General features: G+C 39.0%; 1 protein-coding gene across 1 annotated transcript in view; it reads right to left on the minus strand.

Moving 5' to 3' along the window:
* The window catches only part of CNTNAP5 (contactin associated protein family member 5), a 294,884-nt gene that overhangs the window by 210,447 nt on the left and 62,789 nt on the right, over positions 1–21,648 (minus strand). Inside the window, exons 2-3 of the mRNA XM_075512059.1 lie at positions 10,441–10,551; positions 3,521–3,714 (exon numbers count right to left, since the gene is read on the minus strand). Of these exons, the coding sequence (XP_075368174.1) occupies positions 3,521–3,714; positions 10,441–10,551 (305 nt within the window). The remainder of the gene's footprint in view (positions 1–3,520; positions 3,715–10,440; positions 10,552–21,648) is intronic.

Consider the following 21,648-nt stretch of genomic DNA (forward strand, 5'->3'; position numbering starts at 1 on the left):
GTGAAACCTCAAATTTCTACTTGAAATCAAGTGCTTGCCTTGAAACCCAGGTACCTTCTTACACCCTTCTTTTCAGCAATTCAGTATATCATTATTCTGTCAAATGGTTCTCCACATAGTTATATTGTCTTTGGAAAACAAACAAGTTCACCAGACTATCTAGGTCCCTTATACCAAGACATAATCTCCCCTTTCAACAGCTGCAAATGAACGATAAATCGTCACCAATGAGTAAATGGTGTGACACATTCAGTAATATCCCTACAGCAAAGAACAAACTTCCAGCTAGTTTTACTAAAGTAGAAGGTGTATCAGCAAACCTGACAGGTCCAGTGCATATCAATATTTTATATTGATACAGATACAGGTGTCATCTAATGATCTCCAGGCAATAATGATTTAGATTTCACAGCCCCATCTAAGCTATGAGTCAGTGTTGACCACCTCTTAAGTTAGGAACAGCACAGCTTTCTGAAACAAAAAGCAATAAGGTAGGTAACTTTCTAGCCCTTTTAGCTATACACAAAAATTTAAAAAGGAAATTCTAAAAAGCTCCAAGTCCTGAGGGACACAGAGAATACTAAAATCCTGTCCTAAGGACAGTGGAAAAAATCTTCAAAGTTAAAACCTTGGGGGGGATGTGTTTCCCACCCAACCATCTGAGATTTCTGAAGTGGTGCATTTTCCACAATAACCTAGATTTTAACTGCTCCACTCCCTGTGGATGAGAGGTAACCTGCTACCTTGTCACCTTGATTCAAGGTAGGAGTCTCCTACCTTGAATCCTGCTTTGACAGGCCACCCTGTCCACCCCAAAAAAAGAACGGAATACAGACTCCTAAGGTTGAAACTACCAATCTTGTGACAGGTTGGTACAGTGTACACCATCACAGATTGTGACCGTGGAGGCTACCCTGAGGTGCTGCTTTCCTATCCCTGTGAAATGGTCCACTCCACTGCCTTCCCTCAAGTCAAGGGCAACAGTTCTTTCCTGGAGGTGTGCAATGCAGAACTTCCCTTACAGCTATTTAACAGCCAGATGTTTAGGACAAGCACCATGGTGTGCTTGTCCTCATTTCATCCAAGGGTCTGCCTTTTATAGAAAAACTTTCAACATACGGCTGGACAGTGCACTTCTATTTTTCTTTTTAGTTAGAAAAAAGCCTAAGGAAAGGATTACTGCCAGTAAAACAGAAACACTGCAAAATTTGAAATTATAATTCTATACACGCTTCTGAAAGCCTCTTTGGCTGTCCTCTTTGTGCTCTGAATGGCTCTCAAGATCTAATTTATTTCAGTGAAACAAATCCAAAAGTGCCAAGAAAAAAAGAATCAACTTTCTCTTTAGTTAGAATAAAAATTGTACAGAAGTTGTTCTTGATCTTCATTAATTCCATGGGCAGGCATACAAGATCCTAGGTGTTAATGAGACTTGCCAGTTTAGGTGGACGGTAGAGTCTAACGAAATGTCAAATGAGCTCACTTTGGATATTCACCACCAGATTCCCCCAACTGCAAAGTTTGGCGATGCATGCTAACAATCCCTTCAAGCCCTCTGCCTGGGGACATAGAGCAATTCTTCTGCACTGGAATTACGTTACTGGCTCGCATGGTCAGTGCGACTTGTAGAAACTAATGTGAGGGGAAGAATATCCAAATCCTTCCCCCAGTGTTACTTTTTCCACATCCAAATTCTATTTCATTTTTCCTCAATTATATACAAAATTATATCCTCTGTAGCCTATGATGGTTTCCATTAAAAAACATAAAAATTACCCCTCCAGAAAGCACGCTTCCAGATCTACTGAAGCTTTAGAACTTGTGTCAGGGTCTGCTCTGAATCACCTTCATGCCTGATCACTTAGTAAAACAAGAAAGTTCAGGTTCTTCATAAATCCTAATTTGCTGTCAAAGGCCTGCTGGGCTTGTTCTTATTCTTTTGTGCGGTATTAGGTGCCAAATCAGAAACTCACAAAATGGGATCCTTAGGGTGTGAAGATTTGCTATGGTAAATTCCACATGTTGTCTTTTTGAGTTTCCCTTTAAGAAGGGAAATTTACAAAAGAAAATAGAAAGGTCAGGGGTTTCCAAAAAGAGAAGGACTGAAGAGTTAAACATGTAATAAAAAATTAATTTATCTTAATATAAAATTTTAACAAGGCACATAATATTTTCAGGGAAGGAAGCACTTAATGACACCAAGTCTGTAAAAATATCTCAGTTCCGGATTTCTGAGTCCCAAGGGTGGAAGTCGAGAGCCAGATTAAATGATCACTGTATTCAGTCCAGAATGAAATTCCACTGTTTTTAAACATTTAAAAAAAAAAAAAAAGTATAAGTATCTGGAGCAAAGCCAGCCTAATATAACTTTATAAGTGACAGGTGAAGCAGAGCCACACTTGACAACTTTATGACCATCTTTGGGCCAAAGTTGCCTTTCTAAAGGAAGAAGAATTTCATTAGCTTTCCCTAAATCAAACCATGATAAAACAGATAGTGGCAATGCAATGGATTTTTAAAGCCACAGAAGTTAGCTTCCCTGTACATGCATCCCTACTGCCTGCAACATGCTCAGGAAAAAATTAAGCAGCCCTTCTCACCTCTTCCTGCTGCACCACAACTCTCCTCATTCACAATCGCTATGTTCTGGAAGCAAAATCTGCTTTTGAGACGCAGCATTTAACCAAGATGTTAACCACAGAAAAATTTAAGACAAAACCAGAAGTTTACTTGATCACCCTTAAAATATTCCCTTTTATTTTAATGAAGAATATGTTTCTTTTACCACTACATACTGTCATGTTCCCAAGGCTATCGATCCTCAGAAATAGAGAATATAGCACAGAGAGGATGCTACCATTCATTAACAATTCACTAACAATTCACATTTTCCGTATGAAAGGAAGACTTTTAAACTTCTCCATCCACACCTGAGGTGTCATTGCAGTCCTACCGACAGCACCTGGCATGGCCACACGTTGAACTTGTGACACAGCAAGCATCAAGTCTGCATTAAAATTTTAAGAAAGCCTTGAGCACTTTTAGTGTATCTGCTAAATCATCCCACAACTCATGCTGCAGCTCCAGCCTTCTCCAGCCGAGGAGCAATTTACCACCCACCTCCCCCAGCATGAGCTCAGTTGTTCTGGCCAGCAAGCGTGCATAAGACACAGAATTAATGTCTGTATTTCCCGGAGAAAGTATATAGGTGATTAGCCCCATTTACCCTGGTGTGCCTGAATCAAAGCCAACCAGGCACAGAAGCGTGCAGGTCATTGTGAGTGCCCTGAGCATCCTCATAGTCTGAAAAAGAATGTAGTCCTGAGGGCCTAAACTTGTATTACACAACCGCTTGGTGACATAACCCATTTAGATCAAAGCACCCCGTAGACTCACTCGGGTCTGCTCTCTCACCACTACAGCACTCCTCTGATCTGAAACCGAAGCCGTTTCTCCAAATGCCAAAATAAGGCTGAGCCAGAAAGATCTGGGGCCAAAGGCATCCGCAGTTCAGACCTACCCAGATGGTGTCGTCTTGTCTGTACTGTTTCCAGTTGTGACCGGTGTCGCTGAACATGAGCGTATAGCTGGTTACCCAGTCTGAGCTCCCGTACCTGCCCTGGGTAGCGACCGCAACAATCTCCACTCTGTCTCTCAGATCAACCTGGAGCCACTGCTGCTCATTTGAGTCCAGCGGGGACCAGCCACCAGCTCCTGAAAGAGATTGGATAAAGATAATTTAGATGACAATGACAGCACAAGAAATTACACTTGAGAAAGAACCATGTTATTATTTCTGGTCATCACAGAGGCGTCTACTTCCTGAGCACACAGTCGTTTGTTCATATTTTTGTATTAGGAAATATGCCACATGGGGTGTGCTCCCTTAAGGTTTTCTTAATTAACCTAAAGTTTAAAAGGATTTTTGAATTTCTAAGAAATTTTAAGGAAATCTGTTCTTTATCAGCAGGACAAATGTCAGTGAGGTTGGCACATCCTCAGTCAAAAAAAAAAAATAGTATCTATTACCTCCTCGCATGTTTATGCAAATCTAGGAATGCTGATTTCTAACTTCTAATTTGCTTTGACATTTTCTTTTTTGTTATGTTTTGAAAGACATGTAAAAACGTTAGTTATCTTGATTTGTGCCCTATTAAGTATTTGAAAGAATAGTTTAATTACAGATTGTAAATGCACTTCAGATAATACGTTGTAAAGCTAGAGACCATTTGACTGAACAACTAAAAGGACTGCCTTCACACTGGAAAGTAGCCTCTTCCTTACACAAGATGCTTGTTAAGTGAACATGTTTTATCTTAAACAAAAGAGCAAGCAGAATCTTCATAAGAACAAACAGGAGTTGCAAATTATCAACTTCCATGATCCACTTCTCCATTCAGGAATGGAGACTTCAGAAGTCACGATCACATGGAAGCTGATAGCTTGTAACTTGTGTTTGTCATTTAAGAGTAAAGAGACGTACTGTCCCTTGAATTCTTTTAGAGGTTACACAGGCTCATGGTGACGCTAAGCCAATGAAACACAGAACTGCATTCACTGCTTGAATTTCACCGCTTCACTCATTACAATAAATGTGAGCTTATGGTTAAAAAGGCAAATCCTTCCAGACTGGAATATATTATTTTATGTTCTCTTGCTTTCTTTTACACCCTTAAATTATAGGATATATTTATTTTCTTTTAACTTGTTTCTACTTGCACACATTTATTCTCCGTATACACCCAGCGTTCACTTCAGCCTTACAAATAAGTGAACAATGCAGCTATGAAGAACGCAGAAGCCATTAACAAAGTATCCAAAGCAGCAAATTTTCAGGCTGTCACTACTTCTGCAACCCATCATCTTGGGGGTTTTGCCATTATTAGTGAAGTTTACAAAAGCACTTCTGTGTGGTTACAGTGAACACAATCACATTGGGAAGGAAAGGGGGAAATACAGAGTTGAGAGTAAAGCATTAACAATTCTTCACGTAAACTACAAGAATGATTCCAAATATGCATTTCCAAAGAAAAAGCATTGCTAAACTTTGGTTATAAGTAGCTGAGTTTACCTTAAGATTTTATTCTTATGAACTGATCTGTCTCAAAGCTGCTCCATGAATAGTTTATTGAAGTGCACTGAGTTAAAAGATCAATACATGTGGCTTAAAGAAGTCAATTTCAATAACTTTGCCCTTTAAAAAAATTTTTGATTTTCCTCGACCACATTGGATTTGCCAACTCACATTTGAAATTCCTTTGTCTAAGAAGAGGTGTTACAATTTTCATTATTTACAGTTCATTAAGCTAGGATTTAGTCCCAATTCCTGAAACAGAAGCATGTTTATTCCATAGCTAGAATTGTCCCCGCTCCCCTGGATGACTCAGTCTTCACTTCTCTACCAGAACTCTCCAGGGAAAATAGTTTGCAACCAAACTAATGCATACTACTTGCTAGTGCCATGCTTTATTTTTACCTTTTTCAATCACAAGAGAAGTCTTCATCATCATTGTGATTATTTTACCTGCCTTAAATAGAATACTCTCCCCTACGAGCATGCCATGAAAGACCTAACAAGACTATTCGGAATTTCATCACTCAATTCTTCTCTTACTACTTCATATCTCTCTTTTAGTGCCACACAGATATATAGCTTAGATAAGACTGTTGTCTTCCAGCTAAAAATCCTAACATTTCTCCCCCCCCGCCTTTTTTTAATTATTATTATTTTAAATGCCATATAAAGAATATTTCTGTCTGGCTTTTAAGATACAAACTATATAACCGTGTTCCAAGACAACAAGCTGCATATTTCTCCTACACAGAATTGTGACTAATGTACAGAGGAGCCAAAGGAAACCTTCCTTTGGATTGTAATATCCAATATCTGAAATAGACTCTGAAACGCAATAGTTGCTGCTTCGTTTACAATTTTATTCCAGAAACTGGCAGGACACAGACATTCAGTTCAGAAGTTCTGGCAGGTCTGTGGCACAAAGTTGTTCCCTTCAACACTCCACAAAGAGCTTATTCTAGATGTTTTCAGTAAATATTAAAAGAAAGCTGGACACTTTCATCTTTCCTTCATTGTCTCTTCAATCAGTCTTTCTACAACATAAACAGCAACAACTAGATGGAGGAAAATCACTTATAACAAGTAATTTGTTTGATGAGTTTCCCATTTTAAAACAAAACAAAACCAAACCACTTTGCTTTCTCTGTTCTAGTTTATATAAAAGTTCTTAAGCCAAGCTTGTAACCACAGGTACTTTCCAGTAGTTTGTTAAACATCATAACTAGCATCTACTTTATGTAGTTTATGCTCTCTCCCTTCTGCTGCTAGAAGATACTTTCCACAAGCGTATTTTGCTTTACTATGCACTGCTATTTTCCAGTTTGAGCACGGCACAACAGGTTTATATTTTCAAAGTAAGTCAAACAAATGATACACACTGAATGGAAATTTGGAGATCTGTGGTGAGCTTGAGCTCTCAAATCGCAGATTACACGGCATCTCTGAACCACATATCTCTTCACATGAGCACATTTGTCTGTCGGGAATGTCAGCCTGGATGTAAGCGCTGCATGACACAGCAGTGACACGTGCTCGTAGCATCACCTCTCCAGAAGCTGGTCTTGCGAGAGGGATATTATTAGTTACAGACCATGTCTTTACAGAACAGCAGCTGCTTCATACACCTTCCCATGGGAAAAAACCCACTGTATTTACCTCTCCCAAACCTTCCACCATTACCATTTCCACAGATGGACAGTAATTCTACTGTCTTGTAAGAATGGCAGTTAAAATCCCTGCAACAGCAAAGCTGCATTGGCCGCGTGACTGAGGGCAGAACTAAAGCTTTTCCCATTGGGCCTCTCTCACTTCTGCTAGTAAAGGGTTAAGCAAACACATAACTTCTGCTTACTTTTGTGGGTATCCCAAATCCTTACCAAATACAGCTGTGAGTGCCAAAAATCAATAAATGTTCTTTTTCCTCCATATTTGCTCTATTATACAGAGCAGGTGGCACAAGGGATACTGGCATCTTTTTCTAGCACAATCTGTGTCTGCACATTTCCTTTACGCACATCATTCCTTATAGTGTGTCACGCCCCAACCCATACTTTTTTTAGTAGGCAGCAAAAAAGCATATCCAAAGTATAGTAACTCTTTTACAGCTATTTGTTCATCTACCCACCAGTGGTGTTCACCCTCGGGAACGTTTGTCAGGGCAGGCCCAGGACAAGAGACAAGAACATAGGATGCAAAGGCTCTAATAGGCAACAACAAGGACTACTGAAGATGCAATATTTACAGGACATCAATTCCTTTGACCAGATATAAGCATAATCCTGACACCATTTCCTGCAGTTGGGCACAAAGAAATTGAAGAGGACTGTAAATTTTTTATTAATAGCGTGGCATAAACATAAACCAGACAAAATGTGGCTCTGATTACACCCACCAGATCTGTACATTTGTTTTTAGGTAATCTGGAAAATACTAATGTATGAAGATGCTACATTGCCTCTCTTACAAGAAAATAGGAGAGAGAGGATGCTCAAAGTCAACACATGCTTGGCACTTTGTATGTCCCTCAGACATGATGTTGTAATTTCCCCATTCTGCCCACCAGGTTCCCGTTGGCATTGATAGGATTCTGCGCATTAGGAAAAGGCTACGCCATCATTCCTCACAGTTCACACATTTCACATTTTCTGTGGATCATTTCAGGGGAGAGGTTCAACATGTTATGGAGAAAATGTCCTAGTGGGAAAACAGTACCACAGGAATCAGATACATTGCTTGTATTCTCCATGGCAACAAATCATAATGCTAGAAATATGAGGAGAAAAAGATCAGATGGTTTCTCAGCTGGAGACCCATATGACTCCAAGAAATGTGATCAAATACTTTTGTTTCTTTTTCAGACCGTTTGTACGTTTTGCCATAATTATTCCAAAAATTGCACTTAAGCCCAGTGTTATGCAGTCAATGCTCCTTGATGTTCCACAAGGCTGCTCAGGATGCCCATACTTATTTGTAGTTTATTAATACGAAGCAAAGGGAATGCTTGTTTCCACCCTACAGTGCCTTACAAACAGCTCAACTGGCTTTATATTGTGCTACAAACTCTTGGACTTCCTGCTGCAACTAAGTGCTTCCCTACTGCAGGATTTTACTTTAATGCCCAGATCAAACACTTCCTGGCCATAAAACAAATTCCTTTTGACATTATATATGTTTTATATTCCCATACATAATTGCCTATACTGACTACTCAGGCTGAGAGCTAATAGAGAACTGAAAGAGCTCAGTTGATACAGTCATATTGTAGCAATTTTCTTATTCTTTTTCATTATTCATTTACTGTAAACAAAAAAGCTGATTAATCCCTCTCATGAGTAAGTCATATATTTCATACCTCAGAATCATATTTATCAGAATTATACTAACTGCTTTACTATTACCAGTAGAGATTTATCAGCATTTTAATTGAATGCTTTCAGCAGTTCATGCAAAGCTTTACTCATGGGTAGTCTGTGTGTTTTTTTTTTAATGGCACATTTCACTGCTGCAGGCCCTTTTTTAAGCAACAGCCTTTTAGTTATTGTTATCTGTTACTGAATCAACTTGATGAATTAGAACTTTCTATTGATGTAGGTCTGAATTGTGTTTTACAAATTCATCTTCACCTGTTGCATTCATATTTACATTAAGAAATATATTTATCTGGCTTTCTACCTTGAGGCACTGTTACTTGCAGCACTGTCTTATCAATTACAAACAAAGCTAAGCCAACTCATCAAAACACTGCAACATTATCAGAAAGCCATGGCACAGTCCTTGTTAGTGAATATTATTTCTTGTAAAGATATCTACTGTTTGCATTCAGGAGCCAGCCAAATAAAGTTCCTTCAGCCACCATCTACCACTGCTTGCTCCTCCAACCCAAGATGAAGTACCCATATGAATTCTGCTGGCACTACATCTGTGCATTTCTACAAAAGTCTGTGCAACAAAAGAATTAAGCAAGGTAGAATTTAGCTGCTAGGTCCCTACGCTGGGCTTAGCTCATCAGTTATCACGTAAGCCTTCAAAACATGAAAAGTTGCTGAAACAACTTCCTTGCTTAGGGCTCAGTTTCAATACTCATTCTTCCTGTTCCCATGATTTCTGCCAAAAGACAGTGTGGACCTTACCAATGCAATACTGTATGACTAAAAAAACTACAATACCTTACACCCCACTATATGGCAAAACTACTCTAGCACAGCTACATAAGACCTATTTCATTTTCTGCCCTTAAATTGCAATAATTTTCAATTTATTTTAGATATTGCTAATATCACCTTAAAACATAGCACAGCCAGAGCTCGACTCGCAATAATATTGACTTTCTATCTCTTCCTCTTTTCTGCAGATAAAATCAGTCATTAGAGCCATTTGCAAAATCTCGTAAGCACATCTATTCACTGTCCCAGCTAGCAATTGGAGACAAAGGCAGGGCAAACTCAAATATCATGCTCAATGTTTACAACTTTCTGTATGTTGAGCAACTACCAGTTGCTGAGGAGCTCTGGTTCAGGAGCTGAAATATGATATAGTAACTCCCATCTAACACTTCTCTAATGACCTGGCAACTCCTTATCATTAGTGCCAAGCATCTAAGAGAGAGCCCTTTACTGTCTTTCTGTAGATTTATCAAACAGTGTTTAATTAAAACAGAGGTTTCAGAGATTATGTTTAAGTAGGAAAATTCTCATTTATTTTTTTAGTAGTATACTCTAGTGTTTTTGATAATGAAAGTTGTATGTAATGTGATAATACAGAGCTTTCCTCTTTTTGAGGCTCTAACTTGGGCATAAGATGGGAGCCAACAACCCAAATTTGCAACGCAGTGTCAAATTATGTCCTAGATACTGCCAACTTCTCTTTTCTGATACCAGGTTTGATCCTAATAGTTTCACCTTGTGTGTGAACTCATTATCCAGGCCTCAAGCATTCCTCATTGCAAATGTCTGCAAAGTTTTTTTATTCATTTTCACTATTTCTGCAGAGTTATATAATTGTTGGATTCCACTGGAACTTTAATCTCTAGTTGCTACTAGCTTTAACAAACACCTACATTTTAGAAAAAATCTTCAAGCCTAATGACCTTCAAGCTCTAAATATCATGGGAACTCTCTTCAAAAACAAAAAGACTATCTGAACTTCCTTCAGGATGTTTCTACAAGAGAAGTGGAGAGCTTCACATTCAATAGAAGTTTTCTATAATAAATAAAGGAATTGCTCCTAAATAGAGCTCTCTCAGAAGCATGAACTAACAGCTCTATTCAACTTGGCTCTGCATGCACTGCATACGAACAGCATAAAGAGTTATTCTTTGTAAATGTGATTAAAAATAATAGTTTAGGCATTTCATACTGCAACCTTACCATCTCGCCTGTTGAGCTTTGCAAAGCTGGGACTGTGAGTACTGAAGAGCTCAGAGGAACTGGTAAGGGCTGTTGAAGGTAAGGGAGATACCAATGCATCATCACAATTATCTAAAAAAAAAAAAGCAAAAAACAAAACATACAGAGGTCATCACATGAGCAACAAATATGCCAACTTGTGCTATCCTGAGGTGGTGTTTGTTTCTACTTAGTAGACAGACTGGAGAAAGAGCATACTTGTGCTTGAATTCACAGGCGAGACTGAAATTTACCCCCCAGAATGACAGTCTGGTGGGATGGCAACTGGATAGCAGCTGTTTTTAAGACACTGAATACTTGAAAAGCTTGACAATATTTTCCATTCAGAGAATGCAATTTGATGATCTACCCTCTTTCCGTCATTTCTTTCCCAAGCTCACATACATAAACAAATTAGTTTTGTTCACTCAAATGAGTAGTCTACTATGCCTTTCCCCTCTTACTTTCACATCCTCATCTGAGGACAGATGAGCTAGGCTAACACTCAAGTTGAATTTTTCAGCTCATAACGTTTGAATAAGAATAGAATTAGGTAAAGTAACTTTGCTCATTACAATGCTGTCACATACACACTCAGGAACATAGTGTGAGGTTTCAGTAGGGAATAATAATAATAATAATAAAGCCCTCTCATTTTTAATTGAATCTCCCATGAAGCAAACATGGATCTAATTACTGGAAAAGTCCTGCAGGATAGCAGGATCTCAGACACTACAGCATTCTTACACTCACAGAGTAAATAGACAATTCGCAAGGATGGGGGGGAGGGAGGGGGGTGGACACAGAATAATGCATTCATGATATTTCAGGGCTACAAAAGACAAGGAATAAAAGCAAAAATTCCTATAAAAAGTATACTTATCACAGCAAATTTAGACTGATCTAAAACTGGGTCATACCTTTCCCATAATGAGCCAGATTACATAAAAATATTTCTCATCTCTTTCTGCAATGACTGTCTACGAAAGTATCTGGGCTGTTCCAATAAAAATCCATCTCTATACAAAAAATCAGTGTAATCAATATAATTCATATCAGTGCATTGCCTGATGGACCTCAAAAAACTGTCTTGTGGGTTACTATCAACAAAAAGGCCTAACAAGATCTGCGAGTTAGACAAATTAAGGACAAATATGCCACTGATGTTTTGACCATGAAGATAATTAGCCAACAAAACAAGTTACCAAGGTGCTGAGCAGATTCTCTATCACTTACAGCCTTTGAGTCTCAAAGAGAACTTGTGACTGGAATGCAGAAATATCTGTGGAGTGCCATGCTCCCTGATACGTGTGAGATCAGGCCATAATTGTTCTGTCTGGACTTAAAAAAAATTAAAAATCTGTAAATTAAAATGAGGCTCTTAAATTCACTGTCCCTTGTGACCTGAACAGTGATTTAAACAAAGATCTCAAATGGCAAGTACATCAGGACACCAAACTCACACACACTTCTGCGTTCTATAAAATGCAGTGGAAAGCCTCTCAAAAGGAGGTTCAAGGTCTTAGCAACAGATCTACGTGACTATTCAGCATTACTTAAAACCTGAAGTTGAAAATAACTGAATGCAGAGATTTCAATTTAAATAGTGTCTAGACTGCTGGCTCTCTGCAGTTCCCTGCAGTTGCTCTTGGACCAGGAGAGATCCCAGCACGTCAGCCCATGATCCACAAGTTGGCCATGACAAGAATCACAGGGACAATCTCTGGATTCTCACTGTTCCCTGATAGTATGATTGGATATCTACAGGACACCAAGTGTCTCAGCACAGCAGCGAGTGTAAACTATTTCAGAGCAATGCATTTAAGGTTTTCCCTGGGATCTCTGGAGGCTCCAGCCTGGGAAGTGACAATTAGCTCTTCTAACTACAAGATGCTTTGTCTACATTTCCACGTCCTTTTTTTCTGTCCCGAGACACGCTCACCTGGATCTCTGCTACTACAGCATTACAACATCATTTTCACACCAAATTCTGGGATCCTTATTTGGTTTTCCTCAACAAAAAAACCTGCTACTACTAGGGATCCTTCCCTGAATTCATATCTAACTATAAAGAACATGTAATTTTAAGGCTTCGGGATTTAGGACAGCATTAACAATTTGGAGATAGTTCTGAGAGCACCAGGATCAATACAGTCCAACTTCTGATAGATAAGAGAGTAATGATTGATTGACTTTAGAGTGCAAGCAGGAATTTCTTCCAAGTGAGGTTTGAATGGATACTCTGACGAGATGCAAGGTCACTCTTCTGCCTTTCCCGCAGTCAAAATTCACCTTACAACATTGGAGGTTGCACCTGACAGCTCTACATGCACAGACCTACAATGCAGGACATGGCACAGCTTACATACCAAATGAAATGTCTAACTACAGTACAGTAAAAAGCTTAGGATGCATCAGTCAACTTGTACACGCACAACAATCCAGATCATATGCAGAGTAGGTGTGATGCATCCCTCATCAGACACACTACGCATATGAACTGTACAGATTTGAGATTGATAACTCTCTGTAAAACTTATCTGAAATAGGCCATGGGGTTCAAAAAGGTAGGATGTGCATGAGTGAGGATCATCCCATCAGCCCTGCTTCCCTGAGAAGAGAGAATTAAAACAAACAAACAAACAAACAAAACAAAAAACCACCAAAGCCCAGCGCACACCTCTCCAGATTACAGAACTCCCTAAGAAAAGATGTTGTTATCATATCTCCTTTTTTGATGGGTGCAGACCAGAAAGAGATGACACATTTTGTGCTTATGCAAGGTCAGAGAAGACCAATGGTAAAACTAAAAGCAAACCCAATGTATCCCGATTCCCACCATACAATCCCAGTACACATTTCAAGAGACTTCATCTTCCTCGCTTGGTGTGACAGAAACACACCTTTATTCCAGCTGCTCCCAGGTTTCTAGTTTCTGACCCTACTCCTTTTGCCTTGGCAGTTTGCCTGTCAGAACAAGAACTTTCCTTCTCGGAGTCCACTGCATTATATGTCTATTAATATGTTTTTAACAAAGAAAATTCCACACTACAGAATCATTTAAAACAACTGGACACTCACAAAGAAAAGCGTTTACTAGCCAGTTGTTTTCTCCTATGTTTCCTTGCCGATCAGATAAATAGAAAAAAAAAACAAACACCATAAAAAAGAGTGTCTAATTGTACCTGTAAGCCATCTTCATGTAAATCACCTCACAATACAGATGTTGGCTTGCATTTGAGAAATGAGTGCTGACCTTGACTATATTGAGTTCTGAGAAACACGCAATTATAGATGGCATTTACAGTGTCATGTGTATTATTAGAACTATCATCAGCAATCTTGCTTCTCAAATGAAGAAAAATATTTACCTGTATCAACTAGATTTTTCTGATTTTTATTCACTTTTGATTTTTAGAAAATAATGATAAATTAACAAAAAGCAAATGAGAAACTCACCAACCTATTATGAAGTTGTTTGGTTTATTGGTTTTTATTCCTTTCTTGTAGCTTTAATTGCCTTCCAAGTAAAAACAAGGAAAACCCCTTCCCCCATGTGTTTTAATTTTGTCAAAACCATTTCTTTTAAAATACAAATATAAATGTTATCAGTTCAAAAGCATCTAAGTGAGATTTAGACACTAAAACTCTTGGGCTCTGCTTTGAAACATGCCAGATAATACCAGCTTTAGCTAATAGTCCTTAAAATAATGAACCTCAGAAAAGGCCTTTTGCCCAAATATCTAATTAAGCTCTATATTTTGTGAAGGTGTTCAACACCTGTGACAAGTATGAGAAAATAACTGAGAAAAAAGTATCGAAGTCCTAGAGAGACAGGATTTCAAATGCTTCTGAAGCACAGCAAGCTTCTGAAACACAGCTAATATATTACCAAAATTGAGTTTGCATAGAAATCAGAGATTCAGCCCAACTTTACTAATTCTTCTAGTACATGTTTTACATCAGTGTGGGTAGGCATGGCATGATCCAGTTCATAACTTTCTTCAAGCTTGAGATAACATCAGCGGCAGCAATCAATATGAATTTAGATGTCTGATTAGTGGACACGGAAGATATTTAGAAAGCCATAAACTCCAAAAACCTGTTGTGATAACACCAATGTTTATTTCACCCTGTCCTTTGAAGAGGATCAATCCCCGGAACACAGGCAGGGTTGTTACTAGCCATAACTGAGTTGTGTTAACAAACCTGTCCGGCTGTTATTTCCCTTGTCCACTTGAAGACTCAGTGGGACAAAACACATTGATTTCCTCTTGTGAAGGCCACCCAGAAAGGTCACTAACATTTCCTTAATGAAAGCTTTGATGAAGAGGACACGATCAGTGAAAGATCACCAATCCCTGGGCTCCATGGATTTCCCATACATCAGATCTGAACTGCTTTTAGTAGTGTTGTACCCTCACCGAGACAAATGTGCAGAAAATCTGTGACTGTGAAGCTCACATTACCTCTATCTGGTAGTATATTGTTAGTCAGGATCTCTTATTGGTATGATAAGTAGTACCATACTTGCGCCAACGATCTCATATCACCATAAATAGAAAGCATTTGACAATAGTAAGTCAGTGACAAGAGTAAAACTGTGGCCTATGCTGCAGCTACTCTATTAGCGACCATAAGCGTCATGAAATAGCCATAAATACCACAAGACAGCAGTACCCGGAGTAGGAACGTGGGGCTAGTATTGCTCAACAGTGCAACTGAAGGAAGGGTAGGGAACAGGACCCAGCATGCAAACTATTTACAGAGCAAAAAATGCCTCCTCTTTGCAAAATATACAAATTGAAGATGATGAAAAAGAAGATAAAATTATAACCCAGAAACTGGTGTGGGTAGGCTTTACAATGGAGTCCAAAAGAGGACTTCAGAAGTGGATAAGCGACATGCCTCCTGCACCATCCCACAGTAATAAAAGGCTTTTTAAGGGAAGACAACTGCCTCCTGTAGGTGCTTTTCTTCAAGTACACAGGGCCTGGCACATCAGCAAAGAGCTCCCAGATTAGACCTCGCTCGTCCGTCTCTGCTGAACTAGATGCAAGTTGTGCAGTGAGGGCAGGAGTGCTTGTGACCGGCTGTGCAAACCCTTGCCCGAACCACAGTCCCTGAGCTTCAGTGGTAGTTTAACAAGGGCTTCACGTAATCCCACAGACCTTTTGTCCACAGCTTGCTGAATAGTAAACAGGGAGGATATTTCAGGGTAAATCAGAGGCCTTGTAGCTTCCTCTTGGAGGCCTCACTTGGAACTTAAAGGTATTTTATTTAAGTGGGACTTTTGTTGCCAAGATATAATTGTATTCATTATTAAAATACCAGCAGAGTTACAGATGGTGCTGAAGTTAAATTGTGTGCATCATTTTGATTGCAACTGTAAATTGTCTCCGTACTGGGATTTGAAGTTGAAAAGATTCACTGGTATTTATAGGCTAGATAAAATTCCTCTTAGCATTACCCACTTAATGGCATACTTTATTTTAAAGACGTAAACCATGCATTTTGTACCATGCCTCTAACAGTGCTCAGGAGTGACAGCTGATGCCTTCCACTTCATCTGTTTTTCTCCTGCCTTCTGTAGCTACAATTCTCCTTTGTAAAGACGAGAAATAAATATTTGGATTTACTGTGGAAACTAACCTTCCACCTTTACAGTCCGATGACGTGCATGTGTATGGGAGAAGGAGGAGCTTCTGTGAGGGGGGGAAAAAATAGACACAAAAGAAACAAGAAATGCAGTAACACAGAGTATGGCTGCAGATTTGGAAGAGATTGAGAGATTATTTTCATCTCAAGAGTCCCAACACAAAGCATCTCACCGGGACTACCACATACTACTAGGTTCTACTACCATGAATATCTTAGTAAGAGATTCTTGGAAAAATGAGATAATAAGACCAGTTTTTCTGTAATGAGAAATTCCTTCTTTTTTCCTTTTTTTTTTTCGTAGAGACTGGCTATACTTACATGCACAACTGTGAACTCCATCCATTAGCTGAAAGGCATACTGTATTTTTCAAGATAGAAGACACTAGAGAAAGTACTTAACAACACAACAACATTCCTTTTTCTTTCCTAGCTGTACTGTGAGTAAACATTGATAGTTTAGCTAATCATGAACTCTTCCTAAGACTGTAAATTACATAAGTGTTCTTCCATATGCCTGTAAACCTTGACAGAAAAGTATTACTCAATCAGTGCATTTATAGAGCATCCTTTTCTGATACAGTCTGCACACGTAACCTTATCTCACAAAAAGCGGTCAAGTCTGGTTTTGAACGATGTAAGGGGCTCTCAAAAAACTCTGATTCAATAGTGAGTCTTACTTTTTTACTGAAACAAACACATCTGCTGTGTAACTCCTACTCACAATAATGAAGTAGGAGTCAATTTGAGGAAAAGAGCAATCACATTACACTTGGGCTTATGAAGCTGAAATGTGAATTTCAAATAACCATCAATGCAGCTCCAGTAAACTAATATACAGAAGCAATACTTGTTTCAAGAGGGTCAGAGAACATCTGACAAAGCCAATTACCAACAAAAATTAGTTAAAGAAAAATGGCCTTATATTTAAGGAATGAATGTTCTCAGATTCCTTCTCTGTCATAGTCTGTGCCATTTCGGTGACTCATAACATCTGCCTCTACAAAATGAAGGTACCCTTCCCTTTATCTTATACGATATGCTTTTCATTAGATCACAGGCTTTTTTTTAGGACAGGGGTGAGCTGTTGCCAATGAATGGCAAATCCATCACAGAAATCCATTGAATAAGATGATAGTCTGAGATCTCAACAATTACTGAAATCATTGTCATTTCTATATGGAAAAACAAAAAAGATCACATCAAAAGGATGTGGTGACTCACCTTGTCAACATTTATATTCCAATGAACAAACCTGCAAAAGCATATCATTGTCCAAAGATGCGATTTATTCTTAGCAGGTGTAACAGCAGTTGCCAGGGGTTCTTACTACTTTCTACGCAGAATATAATGCTTCTTGTGCTTATTTGCCTTTTCCTTCCACATTTGTGAGATCCTGGTAATTTAAGAGTGCTCTGATCTTTGACCTGAGATCAGAAAGCTACAAAGCTGACCCAGTGGGTGGAACAGGTTTTTTATCTGAAGTTTGCCCTTTTGACATGAAACACACTTTAGTGGACAGACAGTATAAATCCCTTCAACCCATGGCAGGGCAATATATCCAGAGATTGCCTTTCTGTACAGGAAAACACAGGTGAGTGATTTTGTCAGCACAGGGCAGCTTTTGCTACATTATGAAGAATACAATCCAAGAACATAGAGGCCCTTCGCTATGGCCACACCACATCACAAGCATCCTTTTTACCCTGGCCTACATAAGGCTCATTACTTGTGCATTTCAAGCAAAGTAGTTGACATATTCCAAAGATCAAGACTGTCTTTTAAAGTTTCAGAAGTTTTACAGCACTCACAAAAACCTAAACTTGATGTCCTTCAAAAGTATCAGACTTCAATCATGCCCCATTCACCAGAGGTCATCACTGAAGGAGGAGTTCAGGACTCCATCAATTAAACCATGCATTCAAAAAAACTGAACAGCATTTGCCTTAAAATATTGTAATACATGCAATTAAAACAATACTGAATTTGCAGAAAAATATGATTGTGTATATGCACTCATCAGCAAGGCTGCCAGGCTCATTATTAGAAGAAAAACACAAGAATGATCAGAGGTAGCTGGAGTGAGTTCAGTATAGGCATTCACCAACATAAAATTAAAAATGCAGAGGGGGTAAGGCAGATTTTCTGCTGATGTAACTCAGTGTTAAGATTGTCCAGGAATTCATTGGTGAAGCAGTTTTTCCAAGTTGTCTAAATGCAATTTTTTAAATGGGAATGTAAATACCTTTTTCAATGAGAATAAGGTTTATTGGAAAAAAAAAAAAAAACAGGGGAGAAATAAAGAAAAGCTTTCTGCACAACAGCAGCAGCAAATAGTTTAGCATGCTGACTAGAACATGGTTTCATGTTTGAAATTTGGGAAACGTAAGTGCTTTATTTGCAGGGGTGGGGGGACTTGACCATCTCAGGTAACTAACACCATTAGGGAAAAAGAAATCTGTTTCCTAGTCCAATTTGGAAATAGAATAGCTTCAGCAATCTAAGTAGAGCCATGCCACCCTCTACCACCTGATATTCAGCCCAATGAGACAGAAGTATAGTTCTGACTACTTCTCCAAACTAGATGAGTCTTTCATGCAGACTGATGTCTATGCTATTCCCCACACCTTTAGTGACCTTCAAATTTAGCATGCTTGCAGCAGCACTGCTGCAAACTTCAGTGGAGCATCTCAACACCAACTGCTTGTCACCGTCACACCTGTGACCACAGACACATAAGCTCAGACCCTTAAGCGAGGACTCCTATTACCTTACTCTGCCTTTGTGGAGGTGCAGTGTGGTAGTAGGGGTACCTTAGAGAACAAAACGAAGGATCCTATTCCCATGGTGGGTTTTCTTTTGAGGATTCACACTCGACCCTGATTACCATGAGCTCAGGGATGAATGTAAAAAGGGAAGTTAAGGGAGAATTAGCCCTTTATAAGTTCTTACCTCCTGCTTCCCCAGCACAGTACTATGGTTCACATACTCTCAGTTTCTTTGCAGTGCTCCAGTTTCCCCCCACCTTAGAGCAAGACCCATGAGTATCTGCATCAGTGTGATGCCCCATTCCCATTCTCTCTCTCTTTAACCCAACCACCACTTCAGGAGGGCAATGAAGTTGGGCAACTTTGTCACATGAGAAGCTTGATCAGGCCTCAGCTTTCTCATTCTCAAACAAGATTTTTCTGCTCTGGTTTTCCCATAGGCCTCTATGGAAAAGGGCTCATTTATACAGGGAGTCATTGCAAAGACTTTCAGACAATGCCATATCTTGTCTGGTAAGGTTATTTTATGCACATCTAAATTTACAGCCACTATCTCTAAGCAAACAACAGAAGCAGCTAGAAAGGCATGGAATGCTGATGAATTTCACAGGCATACCCAGGTAACAAAGCACAGCAATTTAAAAGCCATCAATAACCAAGAGGTTGTCCCTTGAATTTTCAAATCAATCATGGTCAAGTGAATTCAATTTTTATTTTCCTTTGAATCTTAGGTGAACTCATGGATAAAACTGATTAAAGGGAAAAAAAATACACAGCATGGGGTTCACTAAATATTTTCTGTTTGGAAGAGAAACTCTTCAAATCGTGTAACATGCAGGATGGCATACTGAAAAGCAATTATAACTCTGAGAATTTCAGTGCATCCCATAAGGCTGAGAGAATGTTCAATTTGCAGGCTGTGAGCAAGGATTAACAGAGATGAAGGTAGTAGTAAGTGCTCATGTACCATTGCATTTAAATGTAATGTCATTTCAAGGGATGATAAGTAATCATTTCATGTCTCAATAACCTCCAACAAAAATGCCTTATTTAGCCCCCAAACACCAATTTTTAAGACTCTTCTATGCAAGTTAATGGTTTAGATAAGGGACTGGATTGAAAAAAGTTAAAAATTCCCATTCTTAAGCAAGGTGAATGCAGCTTTGATGTCAGTTTAAAGACTAAAATTTCTGGCAGGCATTTCTCAGGGCAGCATCTTCTCTCTTCATCAGTCACAGTGGCATTTTTAGTGCCACAAGAGAAAAGAAACCTATAGAATCTGTTAGATCAAACATGTTGTCAAATAAGTAAGAGTTTATACACAAATTTTTATTTTTCTCTCTAACTAACCACAATTATTTTGGGAATCAGTATTGAGACCCTCATGCTATAGTTTTTGCTACAATCTTATGCTATGTTAGGCTCCAATCCCATGCTCTGAACAAGATCCATGGCACTAAATTATCTGGGTCCTCAGCATTCACATCACTACAGTTCTGACCCATGACTTTAGACTCACTTCAGCATCTCTGTCATTGAGTTTTCTTGTAAGTGGAAGGTATTTCCTGACCCTCTGAGAAACTTTCACCACCCACTGACATTAAGCAAGTATGTTAGCAAAGATGTTAGATGTTAGAAGATGTAAGAAGATGTTAGCAAAGGTGAGGACAGAGGGCTCCCCAGCAAGCAGTCAGAAGACTGGGGCACACCATGAGGGCGATGGCAGTGTCATATTTCCCAGTGATGCCCTATCCATCACTGTCAAATACAGTCCTAGAGCTGTTAGAAAGGATAAGCTTGTGGTCCAGATACTGAATGGGTAAAGATATTTTGAATTACCAGTTCAGTCACAGACCCATTCACGATTAGAGCCTTGCTGAGCTCAGCTTTTCAAATTTATTATTTCCTGCCCTCATTAGTTAGGACAGCAACAGTTTGATGAAGAGATGTTTCTCACTCACGTAGAAAGCAAGGGCGAGAGCCACGTGGTCTCTCGAGGGTACAGAGGACAAGCTGAGGACTGTGGGTGAGAAAGAAGAGCTACTCGGGACCCACAGGGACTACCAAAAACTGAACTTAATTTGCATGCACAAACAGTATCCTTCTCAGTCAATACTGCGATGCTTTAGAGAACAGATATACCCAAAAAGTTCCATTATACATGGATATTTATATTATCTATTAATAATGGATTCAGCATACATGTTCCCTTCATCCACATTGATGATGATGTTTAATTCAGCATCCAGGAAAACCTGTATGAACCCAGGAACACCTTTGACAATCCCAAAGAACGAGATTTTTTTTTTCCTTAGTGGAAATCTTAGAAGCCAGCTAGAGTGGTGCTGTCAAGGCCACACTTGTCACACCTGGTTAGTGGCTCACTTCCCAGTCCTGTTCGAAATCAACTAGAAGTTTTACATGCAAAGATACAGACTTGATACAATCGTCTCTGCTAATTATCATGATAATTTGAACCCATCTAGTGTTTCCTGCATCAAAGAGACAGATCACCAGTAGCTCTCCTGGATTTAATACAAAATACAGGAAGACTGGAGGGTGGGGGAGAAAACTCTCATAACCTTTGCAAGTGCAGTAAAATAGAAAAAGAAGTGAAAAGGACATAACCAGAACATAGCAGGACTATTCACGTTAGGGTTTTGCAAAATTTGTTCTGCAACAAGCTCACAAACATTAATAGCAGAATTAAGAGATAAAATACACTAAGGATTGCAGTGCAGTATTTCTTTCACATGGGTTTAAA

This window comes from Mycteria americana, chromosome 9 (assembly GCF_035582795.1).
Source record: "Mycteria americana isolate JAX WOST 10 ecotype Jacksonville Zoo and Gardens chromosome 9, USCA_MyAme_1.0, whole genome shotgun sequence".
NCBI classification, from domain to species: Eukaryota; Metazoa; Chordata; class Aves; order Ciconiiformes; family Ciconiidae; genus Mycteria; species Mycteria americana.